The 26,712-nt window shown below is 40.5% G+C and overlaps 2 protein-coding genes across 2 annotated transcripts; both read left to right on the top strand.

Annotated features, from left to right (window-relative positions):
* The first annotated feature begins 228 nt into the window (after positions 1-228).
* Positions 229-7,469, top strand: LOC141922430 (alpha-1-antiproteinase-like). Its single transcript, XM_074821575.1, has 5 exons — positions 229-301; positions 3,045-3,707; positions 4,604-4,874; positions 5,520-5,667; positions 6,502-7,469. Exons 2-5 carry the CDS (start codon positions 3,062-3,064, stop codon positions 6,694-6,696), a joined length of 1,260 nt encoding a protein of 419 aa, XP_074677676.1. The 5' UTR covers positions 229-301; positions 3,045-3,061; the 3' UTR covers positions 6,697-7,469.
* A 13,499-nt stretch (positions 7,470-20,968) lies between these two features.
* Positions 20,969-26,387, top strand: LOC141923579 (alpha-1-antitrypsin-like). The gene is made up of 5 exons (XM_074825022.1): positions 20,969-20,980; positions 21,714-22,403; positions 22,909-23,179; positions 23,900-24,047; positions 24,782-26,387. The coding sequence occupies exons 2-5, from the start codon at positions 21,731-21,733 to the stop codon at positions 24,986-24,988; spliced, it is 1,299 nt and encodes a 432-aa protein (XP_074681123.1). The 5' UTR covers positions 20,969-20,980; positions 21,714-21,730; the 3' UTR covers positions 24,989-26,387.
* Positions 26,388-26,712: the final 325 nt, after the last annotated feature.

The raw sequence follows: 26,712 nt of genomic DNA, 5'->3' as shown, positions 1-26,712 counted from the left end.
TCCTAGTTACACAATGTTTGGGCTTAACTCCTCCACGTGGTCAGAGGCAACAGAGAGAAAGTCACAGCTACTATTCTAATGGCTGGATTGTCAGCTCCATTGGCTGAATTGCAGAGATGATCCTTGGAAACCCTATTTCATCAATATTTGCTCTGTTTCCTCCACTTTTTTAGTTGTCTCTAATTTTTATCAGGTCTGTTTAATGTTTAACAGCGGAAATTAGGCAGAAGATAATGTAGCAGTATAAGTAACAGTGTGGAGAACAGCATGGTCAGCTGAAAGCAGCAGGGCTTCTGATTTTGTAAGTACTGCACATGCATTTTTCTTATAGACTTGCAAATTCTGCTTTCTGCGGTTGGTGAAATTTTCATGTTAGGTTAATTTCACTTGTCTGCTTGTGATTTGGTTGTGTGCAGATGTTGCAATGGAATATTAATCAAACAAACACGCAAGGGACTAGTGGGACCTGCTGTTCAGGGGGAATATGCTTAGCCTGAAATTAGAATAAAATAACATTTGAAGTCATGGGGACTTATTAAGTAGTTGTTAAAGTAGAATACTGATGAAATCACCTTTTAGGTTTGAAACAGCCTTCACAGTGACTCAAAATTAGCATAATATCACTAGTGACTGAACAACCAGGTCCAATTTATAAACTCTCCTGGTGACAATGTATAAGACAACCATTGAATTGCTAAGGCCAGGCTCTCTAATTAGGACTGGAGTGAGTGTAGGGGGTGGGTGGAAGGCCACAATTTAAGTTTAATTACCCTTTTTATTCCAATAGACAAACTAATCTGTGGTTTGGCAGAGAATTATTTTCTGAATTTCCAATTTGCATATAAAAAATACAGCCCACATTTAATAAAGTTTTTCCACTTTCTCCAGCTTTGAAATGGTAACAAAAACTATTTTTGACTGAAATTTTCTAATTTCAAAATGTTGAAATTAATGTGATTAACATCTCTAAAGGGAAAATGTGTGGGGAATACTTGATGACAATATTCAGTGTTTTCCAGCTTCTGGTAGAAGTACTTCTTTAATATTTCTATAAAGAGCTGTGATACTAAGAAGCTTTTTAACTGATCTGATATAGTAAGAGTTAGCAATGGAGCCGTGCCTAATAAAACCTTGCTGCAGAAAAACCATACTCTTTGCTTCAGAAGTTCTTTGAAATTTAGGCTAAGCTTTGTTTGGACACAGGAAGTGGTCATGAACAGCAGAAAATTATCCTCTTTTTCACATAAGTGTGCAATATCTCATATAACTAGAGAAAAACAGTCTATGAAATGTTAAACAGCAAGTACTTTTGAAACACTCTCTGTACTACATGATTGCTTCATTTGTCTGCCATACATAAGGGGGTTTTTTTGGCTGGGTGGAAGAGGGAGAGTTCTGCCTAAAAGAGATGCAAATAGTTGAATCATCTTCCCATCTAGGGCCATATTGCATCTTCTGGATTAAGGAAATTAAAATTTAGTGTTACCGATTCCTACTGCCGCTCACTGGAGTGGTCATTGTCTGCTTTCAGACATATACAGCATATTCAGATCCTAGCAAATATGAGACCACACAGCTAGTGTATATGTTTGCTATAAAAACCAAGGAAGACCACCATACCAATAAAAAAATAAAACAACTGGTTAATCACCAAGAATCCTGGAACGTGGGCTGCCCTCAGAAACTCTATCTAAATCTTGTTTAGGTAGTAGCTACAGTCATCTTTCACATCTGGGAATGAATACAGGACCAAGAGAACTTTACCTTAGCAGGACATGGGAAAATGCATTCCTGGAAAAGAAGGATACAAACGGGCTATGCTGGCCGAAAACCAGAAGAAGAGGAGAGGAGCCATAACAGTAGAAAAGTTCTAGAAATGTTTTCACGTAGGAGCTGCGAGGGCAAAAACTTATTTTCATAGATAGCTTGTCATGTTTCTGAAGAGAGTTTATATGAGATGTCTCCCCAAAATAGCAGGGAACTGAGTTCAGTAAACTAGACTTGTTCCAGCTCCAATGGAGGTCAGGAGGCTCATGTGAAGTATATCATGTCAGCATTAGGAGAACAAGCATAATGAAGAATCTTGTCATCTCCAAGGGGATTAATCTGAGTGTCCTTTGGTTTCCAAATACAATCTGTGCTCCTCTTTTCCTCTTGAATCCAGGTCCTTCCTGTTTCTCTAGAGGTAGGCACGCATCCCATGTACCCATGGTGAGAGGCAAGCCACCATTTTAAAAGTTACAAACACTTGTTGCAGCCCCCTGAAAGGAGGGTCTCTTCTTTCCAAACATGTAGCTCCTTTGTTGGTGCAAATCTGCTGCTTCCCATGTGTCCTTATGCCTACTTCTCAGTGACCTGTTGCCATGGCACTGGGTACTCCAAGCTTTTGCCCTGAATTTTGCCTTGAAGTTTATGCAGATGACTTTCATCCATCACTTATCAGCTGTGGCCAATGACTGGCTATGTGAGTAAGTAACCACAAAGTAAACAGGAATGTGAATTTAACAAGCACTGGATAGTCCATGATAACCATCTGTCTGTGTGCTGCTGCCCTGATGAAAGTGAGGGAATTTATTCCACTTCCAGTGAGAAGTGAACTGCCTCACATTTACCAAACTGCATTTGGGCAGGTAGAGTATTTGATGTCTTTGAAATCCACACCTTGGGTAACACCTCATGGTAACTTGTTTGTCTGGATGCACTCTATGGGAGAGAATGACCCAGGGAAGATAATGTCATTGTTAATAGATATTATTACGGATTTTGGCTCTATGGTTTCATTGCCAATGAAGAAGAGAGTCGCCTTTTCAGGCAGTTACAATGGAGTATTATGGTTTCATTATGCCTGAAATTTTAGTTTATAATTTGGTTGAATTTATTAATGACATTTGACATTGTGCCCATGGGCACTTTAAATATCCTATGTACATTAGATCTTTATAGTTGCACTGTATAATATTTATGCTAACAAACTATTCATTATTTCTTACTACCAAGATCATTATTACCATCTGCTTATCTAATGACTGTTTGTTTTGTGACAGAATAATTTGAAAAGAAGATGAAGTATGCCCTGTGCCTGTGTTTACTGCTTACTGTTCTTTGTGCCGTAACCCATTGCCACCATGAAGACATTTGCCATGAAGTCAATAATACCAATCTGCACGATGGAACAGAAAATTTATTATCACATAACTGTGACAAGCAAGGCTCTAACTATGCAGATTTTGTATTTAGATTTTACAAGCAGGCTATATCAAAAGAAGCTGATAAAAATGTTTTCTTTTCTCCCATGAGCATCTCCACTGCCTTTGCCATGCTGGCTGTTGGTGCTAAGTCAACCACCCTGTCTCAGATTTTTGAAGGACTGGGCTTTGACGGTCTGACTGAGACTCGCATACATGATATACACAAAAGTTTTCATAAAGTTTTAGCAGTACTGAACTGTACTGATGTTAACATCACATTAAATATAGGAAATGTCCTTTTTACAGCCATTGGGTATGAGCCACAGGAGACATTTTTACAAAATACCAAACAATTTTATGATGCAGAATTTTTTTCTAGTGATTTCCATAAACCAGAAGAAGCTAAAAAGCAAACCAATAAATATGTAGAGGAGAAAACCAAGGGGAAAATTTCTGAATTAATTGGTCACCTTGATCCAAGTACTGTATTGGTTCTTGTTAACTATATTTATTTTAAAGGTAAGATATTTAACATTATTTTCCAATAGATGATTTTGATGGAAAACAAAAATTGTAGGGAACTCTTGATGATTTATTAGCAGACTATTTAGGAAAGAGCTAAACTGTGCAGGACCTTCAAAGTAAAGATTATATCTGGTCAAAAGCAGGGTATCTGATTGTTGAGAAATACTGATTGCTTGAATTTGGCCCAGTTTGTTTAAAAGCTGTGGACAGAGAAGTCCCACTCTAGTGGACTGGCTGATAGACAGGAACCCACTGCACACAGTCTTACTGGTCTGAGGCCATAATGGCTAAAGATGTTTCCAAGATCTCTATCCTGACTGTATGTGCCAGTCAAACTTAGTGAATTGACATGCTTGCACTTCCAGGGTCCCCAGTATTGTGGCAGATCTACTAGGTACACTGCATGAAAACTTAGGACATAGCATTTTGAGGGCCTGGGCTTCTGGAGCTCTTCTTGAATGTTAGGATCCTTTATTCTGCTTATCAATTCCTCACCAGGCTGAGTGCAGTCAGCTTGCATTGGTACGGCCTAACAGGAAAGGTGTAACAAGATCCTGTGGCTGAATGTTTAAGTGATTCAATTTAAATGACATAAAAGGCACAAGTGATGGGAACATATGACTACAATAGAAGAAGGAGTCTCTCAATTGGTTCTCATCAACCTTTGGTTGTTTTTCAGCAAGACAGGATTTACACTAACTATGCTGAACTTACTGCACAGCTAAAATGTTTCATTGTGAGTTATGCAGTAGGTTGAAGTGATTCAGTTATCCTCTTCTCCCATAAACAGCCCTCCAGCATCCTAACATTTAAGTTGGTCTGATTTATATCAGCCATTTTTTATGATCTTCACATGTTTGAGTGCAACATCTTCTTTTTTCCCCCGTTAGCTGCCTGGGAAAAGTATTTTGATCCTTTGCATACATATGAGCATGATTTTTTTGTGAACACAAATACATCTGTTAGAGTCAAGATGATGCAGCGTGACAGTGACTATGACAGTTACTATGACCAGGATCTCTCTTGTGAGGTGGTAGAGCTGCCTTACCAGGGCACTGCAAGAGCATTGCTCATTCTCCCTGATGATGGAAAGATGAAGCAAGTGGAAGATGCTCTCTCCAAGGAAACTCTTTGTAAATGGGATAACAAACTTGAAACCAGGTAACTCTAGGTAGATGGATTACTACATGTGAGGACATGTAATTATTTTTAAAAGAAAGCGTTAATTTCAGATCTCCTCCTCCTGGATATAATATCCTGATTTCATAAAGTGGGGTTTTAAGTGATTCCCAAGACAAGTCAGAGCAGAGCATAACTGATAAGCAACTACAGGCTCTCTGACCTGACAGAAGGGACAAAGCATTGTTACAACTGCCTCAAGACTTACTTCTCTACCTTTTGGCTATCATACCTCTTCTTTCATGGTGCTAACATAACTCATTTGTTTCACTGTGTCTTAGATTTTATCCTCATTTTCCCTTCTTTTAGCCTTCCTGCAGTTGGTCTGCTTACTCTCTGTAACTCTCTAGCCACAAAACTCTGCTAGCTGTGTATGTGGCACTTGGATGAAAGAGTGGCAATGAAGAAATTAGTTTATTTTTCCAAAATCAAAGAGCGAATGTAGGTACAAGAAGCTGGCACATCTCTCTGGATGCCAAAATTGCTCAGGGAATACAAATGCTACCATCAAACAAAATAGCAATCAGAAGAATGCTTTCAAGTGTCACTGAGTTGCATTCTACCCAGCCTGCTGGCTGAAACCAGGTTGCAATACTTCACAGCTGTTTCGTTTTCTTTGTTCAACAGGAGATTAAATCTGCAGTTACCAAAGGTTTCTATTAGTGGATCTTACGATGTTAAAAACCTGTTTGAGGAAATGGGCATTACTGAAGTATTCTCTAGTAATGCTGATCTGTCTGGAATTAGTGGCAGCCGTGATCTTCAGGTTTCACAAGTAAGTGAACAGACAGAGCTGGTGATGGGGTGGTGGTTGGTTGCTCTCATCAATTATATCTGGGGTTTTTAAAGACTTGCTTTCCCTCCTTGTCCTACTGAAGTTATAAGTAAAACTCACAATGACATGTAGGGACTTGCTTAGTAATTGTGCTTTTCTACAGAGAGGGTCTGCTGCTGTCCCATCTTTGTATTATTTTAATATTGCTATTAAAAGGCTGGATATTAAGTACATGGAAAAGTTGGACAAGGTTTTAAATGATTTCTTGGCACTGGAATATGATTGTTTACATGAGATTGTGTGAAGTAAATTATAAATGAGGGGTATATTATGATATTTGTGTTGATTAGTACCTAATTTTTTTTTAATATTCTCGAAGTTTCCAGGAAACTTCCAGTTTGCAGTAGCAGAATTTTACCATGTCAGTTTAACCTATGATTTAATGTGGTAAAGATGACAAATACTGCCCCTGTATTAGCATTTAAATAGCAGTCTTTCATTAACCTTGGAGAGAAAGTGTTGCTAGTGGAAGTCCGAACCATCTAAGAAAATCAACCAGCTAGTGCATGGATTGTTATTATCCCTCTCAGCACTGGTGAGGCTGCATTTACAGTGTCAGTGTGTCCACTTTTATTTTTGGCTCTTCCCATTCAGTCCTGACATAGAAAACACTCCTGTTGCAGGCCATTGGAGATTTACCATACAGGAAAGTTTGGTCCACTGGATTTTATCACTCCTCTCTTCTCCTAAATATTCCATAAGAATAGAGTTTATCTTTACCCCCTGCTTGCTGTCCCATATATAAACCACAGTGTTTGATCCTTTTCCCTGCAGGCAATTCACAAGGCCCTTCTGGAAGTTGATGAGGCTGGAACTGAGGCTGCAGGGGCCACAGCCATAATCCTTACCAGAGTTCTCCGTCCTTCTGTTACCATCAAATTCAACAGGCCCTTCATTATCTTGATTTCTGACAAAAAAACCAGCACCACGCTTTTCATGGGGAAAATTGTTGATCCTACTAAGAAGTGATTGTTGAGTTGTTGGGCATACTGGTATTTGGCATGAGTTATAATGGCTACAGTGTTCTCACATGTGGGCTAGTTAGTGCTACTAACTACTCTCTGATTGAGGGATATTCAGAAGTAAATGAGGAATTTTCTTATCAGATTAATAAGCAAAAGAATTGTAGAAAAACCCCAACAACTGAGACATTTTAAATATAACATTTTCCCCAGTTGAGTAATTCAAGTTACTTACACATTTTCTAAATTTTCCTTGGAAAACAGTTTTTTGTAGTTTGCTGTTATTTTTACAAGTGAATTGTCTCTGCTAAGCAGTTTTGTCCAGACTGCTTTCAGTTCTGGGTTACTCACCAAAAGCTTTATTCCATTAGGTAACAAGTCCCTTGTAATCCTATTACGTCTTCTCCAGGGCTTGGGGTTCATTATTCACCTGAACTGGTCCCTACAGAGTCCTTTCTTCCTTAGATAGCTCTGTGCTGCTTAGGCCATTGTTGTTTACCCTCAATGAACCTGTTCTTTCTCACATGTTCCAACTCTTTGCCTAGGATGTCTTAAAAAAAGATTAATGAGAAAGAGAAAATTCCCGAGACAATAGACTTATTCTGCCTGCAGGACTCACTGTGTGTTTTTGCAGCCCAGAATTGACAAAAAACTTTGAGAGACAGTGAAATTAGGCATAAACTGTCAAAGAATTGTCCTGTAAGAACATCATCCATGATTATTGCTGTGGCTGATGAATAGAATAAACATTGTCATTTAAATCCATCACTTAAGGACTGACTCCAGACTCTTGTTATCATTATATAAATCTTTTAAAATCAACAAAAACTTGTAGTCACTTTTATTAACATAGCAGGGTGTCTGTAAAATATGTTTTAAAGGCTGTTAAATGAGTTCAACTTTTCTCATATGGAGATGGCGATTCTTTGTATTCTCTCCTTACGTGCCTACTTGGGTAAAACTTGTTTTCAAGAAATACATAAGCACTCTCTTGCTGTTGTGGGACTGCAGATCACCCACTCTTACTGCAGTGGAGCACTGGGGCCCAGTGCTCAGCCTTGCTGAACTCTATAGCAAACCCTTTATCACGCAGCTGCTGCCTCAAGGAGAGGTTGACTCCTGCTTTGACAGCTGCTCTCTCACTGAACTGCTTTGACTTGTGCTATTGCATATTGACCTTGGGTAAATTTTTTGCAAGTGGAGTTTAGTCTCTGTCCCTGGGAAGATGATGCTTCTGGTTGTACACGACTCATTTCTACAGTGGTCCTAGCAATGTACTGTAAGCACTGTGAAGGTGGTGGAAGCCTCAAATCAACAAACAAACTCCCCACCTCTGACATCTCTCTGGTCCTCTGATGTGTTCTCCCAAACTTGGTCTATCGCTCACAGAGGTACTTTATTGAGACCCCTCAGTGCTTGTAGCATGGTTTTGGTGTATGGGGAGCTATGCTTCTGACTCAGTGGGACTTGGAGACTGCCACCTTGTATAAGTCCATTTACTCCAAGCAGCAAGAACTCAGTGGAAGCCCTGAGCTATTGTTTCTGCTGGGGCAAGATACCATCACTCAGTGGACTGGGAGATACTGCACCTCTGTGCAAAGCAGCGGCTTTTACAGAGTTGAGATCAATGATAACTTGCTGTGGTGTGAGGCAGCCTGCTCTGCAGTGGCTGTACAAACTCAACAGGAGCTTGGAGCAGCTCCAGTGAGATCCCACCCTGATAAATCTGTGCACCGGTACTGATTAGAAGGTAGGTTGGTGAGATTTTTATCAGAGTGGGGTGGCAGAAAAACAGGTTCTCAGCCTATTGCTAAAGGGAAAGAGGTTAGGAAAAATCTCACGGTTGCTAGGACAGAGCAGAGGTTTTGGGAAATAACACATGGAGCAACTTCCTGACCCATCTACCTCCCAGGACTTTGCTTTTGAGAGTGGAGGCAAAGAACTGCAGGAGGAGACCTGCACTGGGAGTTTTCACACTGGAGTGTGAGAAGTGACTGCCTCTGGCAAAAGTATCAAACAGGGCACCTTTGAATGCTGGATGGGTTTGGGAGGTATCTACCAAGATGTGGGGTATCACCACAGCTGTCCTCCAACTGAGGAACTTCACACTCCAGACCAGCAGGTTGGTCTGAGTTGTGGCAGAAACCTGGAGTAGGAAGAGGGATTGTCCCAAATGTCTCTGTAAGGGGAGGATGTGGGGAGGACAGGCAACAGATTAGTCTTGTGCCATACATATATGGAAGGCACAAAAATGCCTATAGTTCACAATATGGAGATCTATAGAGCCTGGGGACTGAACATACCTGGCTGATGCTACTCTCAGCATAGTCCTGATGATGTTCTTTAGGAGTTGGACAATTCTGCAAAGTTTTTGTGGAGAGAGGGGGCATTTTGTCCTAATTCCAAGAAAATCTACTTGCATTGGTCTGCCTTGCATCATTTGTACTTGTTGCTTTTGTCTGTCTTAATCTGTGATAGGCAACTTTCCTCTTCATGTTATCTAGGTGCATTAATGGTAGAGAAGGAAAAGTAAGATTCTGACAGACATAAGCTAAAATTTTCCTTTAGGGACTGTGTATTCATTCAAACTGTGGTAAACACATGTATTTTATGGTGTTTGTCATTCACTTGTAGGTGATTTTATTAACACCCTTCAATCTTCCACTACAACAAAACCAGAACTGATTAGGACAGCTTAATCTCACACAGGCCTTCTCTCAGTCTATGGGACACTTGGATCCAAACTAAGCCCTGAAAGAGAAATAGAGATTCTTTACACCCTACTAAGTGTCATCTACCTTCCTGCAGTGACAGTCAGCAGAAGGAGATAATACAGCTTACAGTAGAGTATGTGACCCCCTATCATAAACATCCAAGATAAATGACCTGCTGTGGGTCTGTTAGACCTGACCTGACATGGTTACACAAAGGTCTGAGGAAAAGGACTTACCTAAAGAGGGCATGTCTCAGCTGAGATCCCTTGAGAACCCACTGGGCTGGGTCTCTGAAAGGCAGCCTATTTGTCCCCCAGCAGACCTGAGTGACAGACTTCTCCTGGCAGCCTCTGAGCCATGTGGGAGACAGTAAGTTTGTTCTATCTGACCTTGTTTATGGTCCACTGGGACTCTGTTTGCTGACAGGATAGCTTCTGTCAGTAAAGCTCTGTTTGCTTTATCCAATGACATAGTCCATGTAGTATGCTGTGACAAACCATGAAGCAGTGGGTTGCAGGGCTAATGTGGTATGTGTCCAATGCATCTTACCTTTCATCAATAAGGAAAGGAGCTGGCTCAATGTCAAAATGCACAAAGCAATCAGGTAATCACAGAAACACCAGTTGCTCACATAGGCCCTGTTGTTCAGATGTTACTAGCAATTTGGACCTACCTTTCTTATTCCAAGCTATGCAATTTCAGCTTCAACCCTGGTATCTGGAAAACTTGCCCTTGAATGGTCACACCAGCCCTCTCCCCACATCTATGTCATCTATTCAGCCCTTGATTGCTGACACTATTTCAAGGAAATGGGAATTCACCCTTATTTAAGCCAACTGTATTCTAATTGTTTCAGTAGATTCAATACAAAAAAAGCAGCAGACTTTTTCCCTGTACTCACAGTTATTTCAAGGAGAGAATCACTAAGCTCTTAAAAACCGGATGATTATAATAGTTCCTGAGCAGGGAGTTTTTTGACTGTGGATTCTGATAACTATGAGTACCTGTATGGCAGCTACAAGGCAGTTGCAGTGCCTCACAACCCAGCTCATCCTTGACATGAAAAGGCAGACAATATATTCTATAAGCAGCTGGGAGAAGTCTTACAATTGTCAGCCCTTCTTCTCATGGGGGACTTCAACTTACCAGATGTCTGCTGGAAATACAGTACAGCAGAGAGGAAACAGTCTAGGAGGTTCCTGGAGTGTGTGGAAGATAAGATAACTTCCTGACACAGCTGGTGAGTGAGCCAACTAGGGAAGGCACCCCGCTGGACCTGTTTTTTCTGAACAGAGTAGGACTTGTGGGTGATGTGATGGTTGGAGGCCATCTTGGGCATAGAGATCATGAAATGATAGACTTTTCTATTCTTGGAGGAGTAAAGAGCAGGGTCAGAAGAACTGTTACCCTGGACTTCTGAACTGCAGACTTTGCTCTGTTTAGGAGCCTGGTTGACAAGAGTCCCTTGGGAGGCAGTCCTGATGGGCAAAGGCATCCAGGAAGGCTGGACATTTTTCAAGAAGAAAATCTTAAAGGCACAGGAGCAGGCCATTCCCATGTGTCGAAAGACAAGCTGGTGGGGAAGAAGAGCAGCCTGGCTGAACAGAGAGCTTTGGCTGGAACTCAGGAAGAAAAGGAGAGTTTATGACCTAGGAAGAAGGGGCAGACAACTCAGGATGACTACAAGAATGTTGTGAGGCTATGCAGGGAGAAAATTAGGAGGGCCAAAGGCCAACTAGTACTTAATCTGTCTACTGCCATAAAACACAATAAAAAATCTTTCTATAAATACATTAGCAACAAAAGGAGAGCTAAGGAGAATCTCCATCCTTTATTGGAAGTGGGGGAAAGCTTAATGACAAAGGATGAGGAAAAGGCTGAGGTACTTAATTGCCTTCTTTGCCTCAGTCTTAATAGTAAGACCAGTTGTTGTGTGGCGACCCAGCCCCCTGAGCTGGAAGACAGAGACAGGAAGCAGAATGAAGCCCCCATAATCCAAGGGAAAATGGTTAGTGACCCATTACACCGCTTAGATACACACGAGTCTATGGGGCCAGATGGGATCCACCCAAGGGTACTGAGGAAGCTGGAGGAAGCACTCACTAAGCCACTTCCCATCGTTTATCAGCAGTTCTGGCTAAGTGGGGAGGTCCCAGTTGACCAAAGGTTTGCAAATGTGACGCCCATCTGCAAGAAGTGCTGGAAGGAGGATCCGGGGAACTCCAGGCCTGTCAGCCTGACCTTGGTGCCGGGAAATGTTATGGAGCAGATCATCTTGAGTGCCATCACGCGGCATGTACACGGCAATCAGGTGATCAGACCTCGTCAGCATGGGTGTATGAAAGGCAGGTCCTGCTTGACTAACCTGATCTCCTTCTATGACAAGGTCACTCACTTAGGGGATGAGGGAAAGGCTGTGGATGTTGTCTGCCTAGACTGTAGTAAAGCCGTTGACACCATTTCCCACAGCATTCTCCTGCAGAAACTGGCTGCTCATGGCTTGGATGGGTGTACTCTTTGCTGAGTAAAAAACTGGCTGGATGGGCAGGCCCAAAGAGTGGTGGTGAATGGAGTTAAATCCAGTTGATGGCCAGTCACCAGTGGTGTTCCCCATGGCTCAGTACTGGGGCCAGTTCTGTTTAATATCTTTATCAAGGATCTGGATGACGGGATCGAGTGCACCCTCAGTATGCTTGCAGATGACACCAAGGTGGGCAGGAGTGTTGATCTGCTTGAGGGTAGGAAGGCTCTACAGAGGGATTGGAACAGGCTGAATCAATGAGCCAAGGCCAATTTTGTGAGGTTCAACAAGGCTCAGTGCACTTGGGTCACAACAACGCCATGCAACGCTACAGGCTTAGAGAAGAGTGGCTGGAAAGCTGCCAGGTGGAAAAGACCTGGGGGTGTTGGTCAACAGCTGGTTGAATATGAGCCAGCAGTGTGCTCAGGTGGCCAAGAAGGCCAGTAGCATCCTGACTTGTGTTAGGAATGGTGTGGCCAGCAGGACTAGGGAAGTGATTGTCTCCCTGTGCTGAGCGCTGGTGAGGCTGCACCTTAAATACTGTGTTAAGTTCTGGACCCCTCACTACAAGACAGACATTGAGGTGCTGGAGTGTGTCCAGAGAAGGGCAAAGAAGCTGGTGAAGGGTCTAGAGCACAAGTCTTGTGAGGAGCAGCTGAGGGAACTGGGGGTGTTTAGCCTGGAGAAAAGGAATCTCAGGGGAGACCTTATCACTCTCTACAACTACCTGAAAGGAGATTATAAAGAAGTGGGTGTCGGTCTCTTCTCCCAAGTAACAAGTGATAGGACAAGAGTAAATGGCTTAAAGTTGCACCAGCAGAGGTTTAGATTGGATATTAGGAAAAATTTCTTCACTGAAAGGGTTATCAAGCATTGGAACAGGCTTCCCAGTGAAGTGCTTGAGTCACCATCCCTGGAGGTGTTTAAAAGACATGGAGATGTGTCACTTAGGGACCTGGTTCAGTGGTGGACTTGGCTGTGCTAGGTTAATGGTTGGACTCGATGATCTTAAAGGTCTTTTCCAGCCTAAATATTTCTATGATTCTATGACATGAATCTAGGTAGGTTTTGGAGGTATAAAAAAACCTCAGGGCAGGTGTGCTGTTCACACAGATGCAAATTCTTTAGCCATCAAAAAAGCCATACCATATCTCGCATATTCAAGGGATAGATACTAGAATGTACAATTTGAATTTATTTTCTGTTCCTGTATCTTCTATATTTCAAGGCTAAGCTCTATCCCTCTGATAAATCTTCTGGGTAGAATTTTACAACATTTTGGACCTCAGTTGCCTCAGTCAGAAATAACTACCTCATGCCCATGCCTGTCATTGTGCTGTGTGTCATAGTCTTGACGTATTCACCATTGTGTTAAGGGTGACTGAGAAGAGGCATCGACTGAGAAGAGGCATCAGATAGAGGCAAATATGCTCCAGCACTTCTAGCTGCTTCTAGAGAGGCAAGGTGGGAAAGATGGTGCAGCAGTCATGACAGAAAACCTGTATAGATACAGCCTAGATACCAAAGTTTCATGTGGGGGCATGTTAATGTAAGCCATTGATGGAAATGGGATGGTGCTGATCTGCCAGAATGTGAAGTGCAGAGGCTAAGGGCAACCACACAGTCTCTTCTTTCACCTCCATTGAAAAAGGGAAGAGAATTGTTGCATTAAACCATCTCAGCAACCTGTTGGAATCCTCAACATCCTGAAAGCTTACAGTGTCAAAGACTTGTTTGAGAAAAGGGATATGAGCAATGGAATCATATAATAAATTTCAGTTTATTGAATATATTAATTCAGCTAGTTGATCTGCCTTCTGCTTCTTCACTGCGGCCAACAATATTAATCTATTAAATAATAAAAATGATAAAACTTTGTTAAGTTTAGCCCTAATATTTTCTATCTGACTTTGGGAGAAAAAACTTCAAGTGTCATTCCAAAATATCTACATAAGGGATTTTCTCAGTGCTTGTTTGCACTGAGTCCATGTCTGCAACAGAAAGATAAATAATGTAAAAAGTATCAATTAAAATTTCAATAGAAATGACAAGAGACTTCTCTGTGTAGGCAATTTCATTCCAAAATATGAACTTTTGTTCTCTGATGAACTTGTCACTCTAGAAGTTGTTTACATAAGAAGAGTTCCTTTACACCAAGAGAAAAAGGTCTGCAGGGTAAATTCTGCTAGTAAAATGTTATAATTTCAGTATACCTGTTATGAGTAGGAAGATCCTTGCAAGAAGCTAAGCTTTTATTGTGATCCTGCTACGCTGCTTTCTGCAGGTAAAATTCTAAGTATGGAGCCTCTAGTTCTGGGCATTATAGGAAAAGGAGCCCTGTGCCACCATCTTCTGGTAAAATCAAGGAATGGACATGACAAATCCTGTCTCATTTTGAAACCAGAAAGAACAGTAACTTTCTGCTTTGCTGTTACTGGATCAGTGGAGATTTTGATTTTCTTGTTAAGTTTTAGCTGCGGGATTGGTGAAATGCTGTACTTGAACTGACTGCTGTCACTAAGGAGTAAGGGTTTGGTGTTATGATAGGTAGTTCATATACAGATCAGCTCAGTAGTGGGGAAGGAGGCAAATTAAATATTAGAAATTATTGGGAAAGAAAAAAGAGCAAATCAGATAAGAACATTCTGCCACTGTCTAAATCTCTGGATCATCCACACTTGGATTAGAGCATGTAATTCTGGTCCTATAATAACAGAATGCATAAATGAGAATTGAAAGAAACTTTAGAAAATCTTTAGAAAAAGGTGGTAAGGTTAATCAAAGGTCAGCTCCAGTTTGAGGTGGCAGATCTTCAGCCTGGAAAAGACACAACTTAGAGGTCATAAAGAAGGCAAAAATTATTTGTGGCACAGATCGGGTGAATAGAGACAATGTTCACTATTACCACATCTAATGCCAGAGCTACAGATCATCACACAAAGCATGTAGGAGCCAGGTTCAAAGCCAATAAAAAGAGGTAGTTCTGCACACAACAGGCAGTGTATGTGGAGTGGCACAGTGCAGGGTGATTCTGTAATCCCAAAGGTGTACCAGCCCAGTACTTGTTCCTCATGTGTTCCTGACACAGACAAATTCCAGGTGATCAATATGGCATTTTTTTAAAGGCATGTCTTCATTCACAATGCAGCCTATAAACCATAAGCTTGGTGGGTAGATATTCAATATTTGGTTTTTCCATTTCATGTTGGGTCTGTTATATATTGCATAGGAGTAACCACTGCTAAGGAACCCTTCTTTCTGGGAGCCTGGATTGCTGGTGGAGCGAGGAAAGGCAGGACTGGAGTGTGAAGGTAGGGCATCGGCTTGGGGGCAGACAAACAGTGAGAAAGGATCTGGGAATGGGAATTTACAGGAGAGAGTAAGGGGGTTCCTCCCTCTATGTGCATCTTTCAGTGGAGTGTAGATGCTTTTTTTGACACAGGGAAGAAGAGATTGAGTTTTATGTTTAAAAGGCTGTGAAGACAATGGACGATGAAGGAACTTTTACTTGTTCCTCATGCATCTCCTCCTGGTCCTCCCCTGCACAACAGACCTGGGCTGAGAGCACTTTCTGGGGAGATTGTTCAGCCCCAACCCAAGCAGACTGAATAAAAGCTCCTGAGATCTCAACCACCTCTTGCACTGCCAACCTCAGGCTTTTGTCATTGAGGGAAGATGTGAGCTAATATAATAAGAAAGGTCAGAAAAGGCCTGTGTTTACCCAGGTGAGGTGGACAGACTCCCTATTATGGACTGCAGAAAGCAGTGTGTTGTGTCCTTCTTCCATTACACAGGCACTGGCCTGAGATAAATCTAACATATAAACAGGTGCTTTCTGTCTTAGAAACATATTTCTGCATGGGCAGAGCGAATGCTTAGTGCTGTCTATCCATAACTGTAGCTTTTGTACTGAGTGTAAAGCAGGGAAACTTAGGTCAGCTGCATTTCTTTGGTAAGCAAACCATTTTCAGTCCAAAGCATACAATGAACAACAGGTCAAAGGTGCATAATTTCATCATGTTCCAGTTCTGTAATTCACTGTCCACAGTTAGAAAACCCTTTCCAAAGTGCTTCTGCAGGACTCTAGTTGAAGGCTTGAAGTCTCTCACTTAGAAACAGACAATAACTTAACTTTGAAGAACTGCTGGTCTACTCTGCTCCACATCAATTACATATGGAGGACTATCTGCCTTACCAAGGTGGATTCTAGATTGCGATGCTTCCCAGTCACTATTACTTCATCTAAGCAAATGTCTTTTATAACCCATGCCTTTGTATAGACTTGCTGGATTTGCTAACTGAATAGTCACTCAAACAAATTTTATCATAGTTCTTCAGTAGGTTTTATCAGGTAACTAAAGTAAAGCTTAAATTCAGGAGTGTTATGCTTTTAGAAATTGATTTTTAAAGTTCTTTAAAGTTCCCTCCTCCAGTGGTACCTATTAATGAATGACATAGAATCTCAGTTGAAATATATGGTGATCTGGAACATCCAGTCTGGTTATAAAATGTTACAAAACAGTTTTGGTTTTTACCAAACCTACTCTTCATCCATCTTGTACTTCTAAATCACTCCACCAAGTGTTGGACAGTCTACAGGCTCTTCCTGGAAAGGACATAAAAGAAAAGCTAATGATGCTAAAAGTGAAGATACATCATTATTAAAAAGTAATATATAATAAATTGGGTTTTTTCATAAGTAAATATAAGGATGATGAATATATTAATGATAGATAGTGAGAAATGTAATCTCATGAACTGTGAAAACTGAGAAAGTATGACTCTCATAACCTCAAACACAAAGAAAAGAAAACAACCAGACTGGTTTCCAAAGGAAATATTCATGTTTGTAGCCACTTGCCTTCTCTTAGCTACCCTCCATAACATTGCAGCTTATTGGCAGATTTCAGTCAGGTTTAACAGAGAAGTAGGAGTCTGAAAAACCATTATGCTACTCTGTGAAAATCAGTGAATTTCAAGTTTGTACCTTCTGTGGGGAAATCAGGTAGGACTCATTTGCTTTAAATTCTGCCTATCACAACAGGTAGGGAGCCCCAGCCCCAGCCCCAGCCCCAGCCCTGCTCTCCTGGTAGGAATCATCCTGGAGGCTGTGGAGTAAAGCTGTGGTTATTGTGGTGAGGAAAGCCATAAATCCTTAGTAAACTAGGCTTTATTAACTCCACTGCTTACAGAACAGTTTGTTTAATATTTTGCTTTGTCTTGTCTATATCAGAATGTAGTGACTGCCACCGTATTTCCTCTGAGTCAGTTTTAGGGGTTTTTCTTTTTTCTAGGAGTGTAGTTTGAAAAAAAAAAAGTTCATGAATGTTTGTACTATGAAAATTTCATGTATGATGAGAATCAGTACATGCATTGACATTATGCTCTTAATCTGCATTAAACCAGAACAGAGGGATAGGCTCAGATTTTTAATCTCATTAATTTCTTCAGGCCATTTTGTTAGTTGGACACTACTGAAGTCAACGATAGGATAGTTTGCCTATAGAGGAGCTGGATACTAAACCATCATAATACTTCAAGATCAGGTAAAGATGGGTGTTTCTACCTCACTGCAGCTTGCTGGAAGGAGTTTACATCTAACTAAAAATAAAATAATAAAACAGTGATAACTAATAGAATATTCTGTTCTGATGACAGATTCTCTGAAAGAGTTAATGTCTCTCAGCCTGGGTATTTACAGCCTAATGATTCTATGATTCTAATCAACTTATTTCATTGCCTTACTTTTAACATACTAATTTTTTTTTCTTTCATTTACACTTGACAGTGATTTTCAGTTTTTTCAACAAAATCTTGGTAAATAAATTCAAATTATTTTTACATCACTTTATATCAGGATGGAAGAAAATCTAATTTTTACAAGCTTTTAGGAAAAATTGGTTTAAAACAATTGCATATAAAATCTAGTAAATGTGCAATTCTTCAACACTCTTAAAGTGTTTTGAAGTTATTGTTATGTTATCAAAACATCACAATTAATCTGAGATAGCATTTCTTCAGGTTTTTTTCAGTTCGAATCATAATGCATTAATTATTGCCACAGGTTCTGATTCAGGAAAGATAATGATTATCTTTAGTAGAACTACTCACACGCTACTCATATGACTAGAATTTATAACACTTGCACATCTTGTGTAATCAGGTATCCATTCAAAAACAGTTCCCAGGACTTTTGTTTCTTATTCTACTTGAATTGTCCTTGGAGGGAAACCTAAGTTTCCTATTTCCCAGGTTTGTGCTTGCATTATTAGATTAACACATCACACTAGTTGATCTTTCTCCAGTACTAGGAATATCTATAGGGGTGTGTGTATTTACACACATAAATATGTCTTTCATAGGTAGATGAAAACACACCCAATTATTCACAGACAGTTATCTACCCATCTCACATAAGTAGTTTTTCTATTTTATTTGATGTTTAAACAGAAGATCCTCAGAAGGAAGGCTGGGAATTGTCTTTCCCTTTACTTTCTCATCAGTTTCTTGCAGACTGAAGATGAGCTATTCCTCTGCCAAGTGGATGTTTTAGGTCTGATTATTTCAGGTAGAATGGTTTGTAGGACTTGAGAGTCTTATATCCAGCTCAAGCGATCAAGTGCTCCAGTCACTAGGTTACTAAGCAAAAGATTAGTACTGCCCTGCCCTGCAGAGAATGGTGTGCCCCGCACTGTTTTGCTGCTTGCCTGTGCAGCCATGTGAGACAACCATGGAACAAGAGCCTTGGTTTGAGATTGAGGGGAAGAAGGTGCAGTTCCCTTTCCAGTATTGCCTTCAGATTCCTAAATCCAAATTCCTAACTCCACACAAGTGTGCTCCCACTCAGAGGTGTTAAACACCTCATGTGGGGCATTTTGACACCTGATGTAGCCTGGGGCTTCTGCTCAGGAGCCAGATGCCTGGGAACTTGCAGAGAGGGTACATGTGTATTAACCTGGCCGCTGCTCTTTGCTATGTATTACTATAGTTTTCCTTCCTGGCATAGGCTCTCATCTATACTAATGATCTCTTCCAAGAAGATGGTGGAATTCTTTGCCAATACAGTCCAAAAGAAATCAGTATCTTCATCAGTTACACTGCATTCCTTTTGAAATTTGTATTTGATGACAACATCAGCCAGATGACATGTTCCTGCATATGTTTCAGCAGTAAGTAACAAGCAAACAAGTGAGCAGGCCGCGTCCACACGACAAAACCCTTTTGGATTACAATGCATCTTGTGTTCACTTTTCCTCAAATTTTATATTTAAAATTCAGTTATCAAAATTTGTACATGAAGAATTAGTTTCTTGAAGACAGGTGAAGAAAAGCCTGCATGAAGGAATGAGCACATCTGGTTTCCCTGATCGAGAAATGCAAGTTAAAATGGAGAATAGAGTTAATGAAAAATAAGAAGCATCTTCTAGGTTGGTCCTTGTACTGGTTTTGGCTGGGATAGAGTTAATTTTCTTCATAGCACCTAGTATGGGGTTATGTTTTGGATTTGTGCTGCAAGCAGTGTTGATAATGCAGAGATGTTTTCATTATTGCTGAGGAGTGCTCGCTCAGTCTCAAGGCCTTTTCTGCTTCTCACATGACCCCACCAACGAGGAGGCTGGGGGTGCAAAAGAAGTTGGGAGGGGACACAACCAGGACAGCTGACCCCAACTGACCAAAGGGATATTCCATACCATATGACATCATGCTCAGCAATATGAAGCTGGGGGGAAAGAAGAAGGAAGCGGGGGGCATTTGTCTCCCCAAGTAACTGTTAATTGTGATGGAGCCCTGCTTTCCTGGAGATGGTTGAGCACCTGCCTGCTGATGGGAAGTGGTGAAAGAATTCCTTGTTTTGCTTTGCTGACATGCGCAGCTTTTTCTTTACCTATTAAACTGTCTCGATCATCTCAGCCCATGAGTTTTCTCACTTTTACCCTTCTGATTCTCTTCCCCATCCCACTGGGGGGAGTGAGCAAGAGGCTGTGTGGTGCTTAGTTGCCCGCTGGGGTTAAACCATGACAGTGCTTTAGGAGAACTTATTGTCAACATGACCAGTTAGTGTCATGCTAGGAAACTGTATATGAGTTGTCAGTATTCAAATTCCAAATTTTAACATTGCTGAGAAAGTATGCTCCATTTCTCCAGCACGTTGAATTTTTTAATTAGTGGGGGATTTTTTTTTTTTTTTTAATTCTCTTTGTCTAATATCTTGGCAAGATAGAAAATTATATAACAAAAGAAAATACAATTTAAAGCTATAAAGGCAAGAAACCCGAGAAAACAGAAAAAAAAAAAGTGTTGGCTGTCTTGGAGGATAAGGAAGGAATTACATGCATTATCTTTTATATATCTAGTTTTTTGGCATAGAGGAACTTGGAAAAATCTGGATGGATCAACTACTTGCTGGGCCACGTGGCATCACTGAATTGTTATCCCCCTGATGTAGTCAAGCTGTAAATCATAGTCCCATGATGCTCTCCAAGCTTTAGATCATAATAAATGAGGTTTTGCTATTGCAAGCAACATAAACATTTCCTGCTTTAGGTAGTTTTAGATAGCATCAGAAGGTAGCTTGAAATAGACATATCCCTCAGGACCAAGCTAAGAGCAACGGTCTGGCAGGGAGGCCGAGCATCCTGGTGAACTGTGCTGGAGGCTTTGTCCCCCACAGCCAGACCCAGGTAGGGGGTGGCCTTCACACAAAGTCACAGCATTCAGCTCCAGCCATGAAGGGTATGGAAATCCTGCCAGGCACCCACAGCAGCAGGCTGCTCGTGTCAATCCACAAGCATGGAAGCAGCAGGAGATATAGTCCCTGCTCCACTCCCTCTCATCCGCAGTCCCACCACCCAGCACTACTAGCTTGTGTCTGACTGAGGCACAACTGTCCAGAATATCCAGTGTCATTTCTGCTGCTGTGCATGCTCATTGGCAATTTTTACTTGAACTAACTAATGATTAACAGGGGTGCTCTGCTTAATCCTGTTCAATGGTACTGAAGACAAGAAGGAGCAGACAAGACCAGATGTAAACAGCAAGATCCTTTTTGTAGCACTGTAAGTACCCTTTTAGTTTTCCCTTGGATCATTTGGACATTTCATTTTGGGGGATTATCTTGTTGCCTGGGAAGGGCTCATTTTTTCATGTAAACAAGGGCATATACCTGTTACGCAAAAAATCAAAACATGTCAAAATCCAGCAAGAACTGGCTGCTAGTGAGGAAGATACTTCACATAATTAAATAAAAATTTGTTTTGGAAACAGTAGAGATGCTTATAGACTTCACTACCACAGTGATCTGATATTTTATCTTTGAAGAAACTGTAAAAGTGTTTTGTAATTTTGGTTCTAGACAGTATGATCTGTGTTTATATCACATTTTTATTTAACACAGATTTAATTCTCTAATTATCTGATGAATTAAGGAAGACTAACAGAGCTGCATTAGCCATCCTGCAGTACTGAGTACAAAAACATCTTTTACCAGTTACTCTGGGGAAAAGGTCACAAGCTTCCAGTTATTTGCAAATTTTTAGAAATTCAGTCTTACCCTGTTTTTTAAAAGTTAATATGATCAAAATTACCTCTTTTGAGAGGTTTTGGTTATATAGTGTATCAGGAAGCATATTCTTTCTGGGGATCACTGGCATGCGTTAGGAATGTGAAATATCCAAGTATGGGATTTTGAAGAACAAGTGTGTTCTGAGAGCCTCATTTTACTTGGCCGGAGAACACAGCATGAAGAAATTAATTTCCATGCCATGTTTTGTATGTCTATCTCTTTTCCAGAAACAGTTAAAAGGAAAATGAAGACCACCTTCTCCTTGTGTTTCTTGCTGGCTGGTTTGTATGCTGTTGCCCAGTGTCATCAGCATCCTCGTTACCACAATAAGCACGATAATTCTAAAGGGACATATTACCCAGGACGCAGTTCTCATGGGGGAGGAATTTATCCAGTTAAGAACAAAACTTTTGTCAAACTAGTTCCCAGCAATGCTGACTTTGCATTTTCATTTTACAAGCTTGTTGCATCCGAAGCAACTGATGAAAATATTTTCTTTTCACCCATAAGCATCTCTGCTTCCTTTGCAATGCTGGCACTCGGTGCCAAGTCAGCGACGCTGACGCAGATTCTGGAAGGGCTTGCCTTTAACCTGAAAAAGACTCAGGAGCAGGAAATACATGAAGGGTTTTGCCAACTCCTCCACATGCTGAACCGTTCAGATAGTGAGCTCCAGTTGAGCCTCGGAAATGCCCTTTTTATAGAAGAGACACTAAAACCACTACAGAAGTTCTTGGATGATGTCAAAAGCTTTTATGAAGCTGAAGTCTTTTCTACTGACTTTAACAACTCCTCTGGTGCTGAGAATCAGATCAACAATTATATTGAGGAAAAGACAAATGGGAAAATTGTTAAACTAGTGGAGAATCTTGATCCTCTCACTGCAATGGTTCTTGTTAACTATGTCTTCTTTAAAGGTAAGAAATATCAAAGGATGCGAAGGTTCTAACTTAGTTGTCCACTGCTTATTACAGAGAATGAAAACTTAAGAGAAAGAAACTGTAGTTTAAATATTTTAAATGGAGGAAGCCATGTTCAGTATCTGGAATATATTGCTATAAAACTACGTATATTTATTGTCAGTATAAATGTGTCCTCACCTGGTTGAGTGAAAGACTGGATTTTTTTAACAAATGGAAGTGCAAGATATAAATCTCTATGTTTGGTAAATTCTTTAATATGATTATAGACTCATGCTGTAGTGAAGGATGGTGTTTTCAGTATTATCTGTCTATAATTGTTTTAAACACATGAAAGAATAATTAAAAAAAAAGATCTGCAATGTTATAACACCCGAGGATGAAGTAGCTTGAAAAAGATAGTTGCTCTTATCAAAGGAAGGCTGTGGGACTAGACCCTGGTTTATTCACTGGGGCCATTTCTCACTAGATTTCACCATATTATTTTTCTTTTTGTCATAAGCCCATTGGGAGAAACCCTTCAGTACTTCATATACAAAACAGGAGGACTTTTTTGTGGATCGGAAAACGTCTGTAAGAGTTGACATGATGTATCGAAAGGGTTACTACAGAAATTACTTTGATGAAGAGCTGTCCTGTTGGCTGGTTCAGATACCTTACAGTGGAAATGCTGCAGCATTATTTATTTTGCCTGATGAAGGGAAGATGAAGCAGGTGGAAGATGTTCTCTTGAAAAGGACTGTATCTAAATGGGAAAAGTTTCTCCAAGACAGGTAAGTGTTTTTACTAAGGTGAGAGGTGACCATGTTATAGATTAGTAGTGTTGAACTCATCAAGACAAAACATTAAAGGCTGGGTCATTTTACTGAACTATATTCACTTAATGGTCCCTCTCTGTGCAGGACTTCTCTTTTCTTAGTTGGAAAATGAAAAAGAGCTGTGGGTAGTGAACAAATAGGGCATTGAACTTGGGATCCATCTTGGATTGAGTTCCTGGCTCCATCACATGTTGCTTAGCACTATGATGAAGTTAACAGACCCTTGTTTCATATGGGCATTTTGAAACTAAAATGGAGTAGCTATTGGGTGTTAGGGTGTTGAGGGCACTGTATATAAAAGCAGAAATTTTATTCATTCACCATTACTGCAGCTATTTCTGTGGTGGCCCAGGCCCTTTTGTGTATTCAAACAGCCTTAGGACAACTAGATATGATCTTTGGAAGAAAACCTGCTAGCTCACAGTAGTAGCTCTGCCACAGAGTTGGTACAGTTTTGTCTTCTACCCCACTCCTTGAACCCCACTGTGGAGGCAGAGGAAAACATGGGCTCATGCTGCTCCAACTCCCCACGTTAGATAGCTAACTTGCTTAGAAGCGCTATCTGAATCCTGAGAGCAGACTTTTAACAATTAGAAAAATAAATGTGAATTTTCACTATACTGTAGCCATTGAGGAGTGATGACAATTTGTCCCTATTTGTATTATTTGTTACAGAAAAATACATCTGCACATTCCAAAATTTTCTATTTCTGGTACCTATGACGTGAAAAGGATAGTCAAACAAGTGGGTATGATTGATCTCTTCACTGAACAAGCTGATTTGTCAGGGATTACTGAGGAGCCTGGACTGATGGTTTCAAAAGTAAGTCAGCACCTGAAACACAATGACCACGGGATTTGTCTGTTCCCAGGAACCTGACAATATCCCATGAAAAGCTTATCCCAGTCTCTCTGAAGCATCATTCAATCATCAACAGCTGCCAGTCTGGAGGCAAAGCAAGCCCTGTCCTTCCTAAACCTGAAGCCAAACATGCTTAGAAGGGGTTATACATACATGGTTCAAGGACAAGGAAGAAGACGTACATATAATTACATGTTCTTTTGGCTACTAAACAATAGTATCTAATGGTAGCACATTAGTTTTGGTAAAATTTCCTCTAATTCTGCCTACAGAGGGCAAAAGGCTGTTATTCCTGCCCTTCTAGTGCTCTCAAAAAGTTATTTTTTTCGGCTAGATGATAGGGTAAATTCACAATAATACATGAAGCTGCCAAAGGCAAAACTAAGTCTAAGCTAAATTACCAGGTTTCTTTGCTTCCAGAGTTTCTTGCCATCAGTCATCTTGAGTGCTTTTTGGCTGTCTGCTGTTTGAGGGTCACTCTCTGTACATGCATTGAAGGAAGCTAGCAGGAGTGGTCTGATGGCTGATTGTGCTGCAATGGGAAGGAGAGTGGCTGGTGATGACCATCCCAGAGGCTGGTGTTGCTGGGTCTTGCCCCAGTCAGGGCTCCCTTCGGCAAGAGCGAGGAGGGTGGCAGGCTGCTCTCTTCTTGCTGGGTTGTCACCTGGAGGCTGTTTTGCTTTGTGTCCTTGCAGGTGATCCACAGAGCCATGTTGAATGTTCACGAGAATGGCACTGAAGCGGTGGGGGTCACAGTGAAGGAGGTTACCTGGAGATCTGGCGATTTTCCTCACCCACCTCGAGTCAGATTCAACAGGCCCTTTCTCCTGGTGATTCTGGATAAATACACCCGCACCGTCCTCTTCATAGGGAAAATTGTAAACCCTCTGAAAAATGACTGATTGACCAGAGGGCAAGCACTTTCGCACATTGCTGGCTAAATTCCTGTGATCGAGAAAAACATTTATGTGTGCATAACACTGTGTACTAGTGCTCATCTTTCAACTGTTATCCTTACGTACATTATTAATGTCTTAAAATGCAAAAATTATTTTTCCTTGTCCAAAAGTCACTGGTATTTCCCCCAGTCTACAGCCAGGTATAGCTTGTAGTGTTAACAAGATACAAGTCACTTTTCACAGGTTTTGTAAGAAGCCCTTCCTGACATGCTCCCATGGGGTATTAGAGATGGTTCAAAGATTCTGGATGAAATAGTTATTGCTGTACACTCACGGTGTGTGTATGGGAGAGCACGAGAAGGGAAATAGGGAAAAGGAGGTGTGAGGTGTAAGTCCTGTCTGTTTAATCCACTAACTTTTGATGACTAGTTTTAAATGCAGATTCCCTTAATATTGGAGTGAATTTCCATTAATTTCTTTGGTTTCTAACCAAGTATGACATGAAGCTGCAGGATCAGTGACTAGGACACTGGAGGACACTCCAATGTAAAGGGTTGATGAGTGCATCTGTTTTACCTTCCTCCACCTTACAAATAATGTTTATTCTAATAAGGAAGGAAGCATACAAGCAAAAAGACTCTGTTTTACCTTGCTAATATAGCTACTATTGCCAATGCTCTGAGATAAGTATGGTGGAGCAGTGCATGACATAGCACCAGTTTCCTTTTTATGGATTTGTTGTCACTGTCATTTCCCTTTTCTCCTACTGACACTGCCTTCACTTTCCAGCTAGGCTTTTCAGACTGTGGTGGAAAAGGAATGAAAAATTATAACTCCAGGGAGTTTGAATTTCCTCAGTAGGAACAGCAGAGCTTTCCTAGGGACCATTAACCTGCTTTAAACTATCATAGACACACATACAAAAAACAGGTAATATTTGAGAAGTCACCTTTCTAAATGTTAACAGTGGATTACTGTTATACAGTAAAAACATACTGTGAATTGGCATTTGTACCTTTTCACCTAAGGGTTTTGAGTCTAACTTACTGCTATTGTGTTGTTTTACAGTGACTCAGTTGACAGGGTTTTAACACACCAGCTACACTAGATATTTGTATGGTTATGAAAGGAAAGAAACACAAATCAGTAAATATTTAAATTATTTTATTATTTTTTCTTTAATTTTTTAAATCAACATCCTTAGCATGTCTTATTAAAATATAGAAAGCCAATGAAATCACAAATTACAGATTGATTAAAACTTTTGTTATAGAATATCTCAAACAGGTGGGAAAAAAAAAGTAAAACATAAATGGCAACATTAGTCTTTTAAAATGTCTGTGAAAAATATAACTTAAAAATTGTGGTGAATATTTCTAAAATATAATTATCTTGATTGGTTTGGGGATCTTTATTTTCTTTGACATTGAATTAATGCTATCGATATTAGAAAATTGTAGTTGTAAGTATACCAATAAGGAATATAAGAGCCTTTCCATATCTGTCTGCCAGCCATGTAACACCTGATATTCACTCTAAAAGCCCTCCTCAATACCATGAAAACCAATGACAAAAGTTTCTTACTCATAACTGTATTTAGTCAGTTCAATATTTAGTAACAAACAGTTGGCTTCATACATGTAAACATATAAGGACTTGGTCTTGGTGTAATACAGATAAACTGATTCTACAGAAGATCATGTAAAAGTTCTTGGCAAATCTCAAGG

The sequence above is a fragment of the Strix aluco genome, chromosome 4 (genome assembly GCF_031877795.1).
Source record: "Strix aluco isolate bStrAlu1 chromosome 4, bStrAlu1.hap1, whole genome shotgun sequence".
NCBI lineage: Eukaryota > Metazoa > Chordata > Aves > Strigiformes > Strigidae > Strix > Strix aluco.
The sequence above is the reverse complement of the archived record's forward strand: the minus strand, read 5'-3'. Positions and strand labels throughout refer to the sequence as shown.

Coding starts and splice junctions, on each gene's coding strand:
- LOC141923579 (XM_074825022.1), top strand. CDS start 21,731: ATGAAGACCACCTTCTCCTTGTGTTTCTTGCTGGCTGGTTTGTATGCT. Junction 22,404..22,908: donor TAACTATGTCTTCTTTAAAG/GTAAGAAATATC, acceptor TTTTGTCATAAG/CCCATTGGGAGAAACCCTTC. Junction 23,180..23,899: donor GAAAAGTTTCTCCAAGACAG/GTAAGTGTTTTT, acceptor TATTTGTTACAG/AAAAATACATCTGCACATTC.
- LOC141922430 (XM_074821575.1), top strand. CDS start 3,062: ATGAAGTATGCCCTGTGCCTGTGTTTACTGCTTACTGTTCTTTGTGCC. Junction 3,708..4,603: donor TAACTATATTTATTTTAAAG/GTAAGATATTTA, acceptor TTCCCCCGTTAG/CTGCCTGGGAAAAGTATTTT. Junction 4,875..5,519: donor GATAACAAACTTGAAACCAG/GTAACTCTAGGT, acceptor TTTGTTCAACAG/GAGATTAAATCTGCAGTTAC.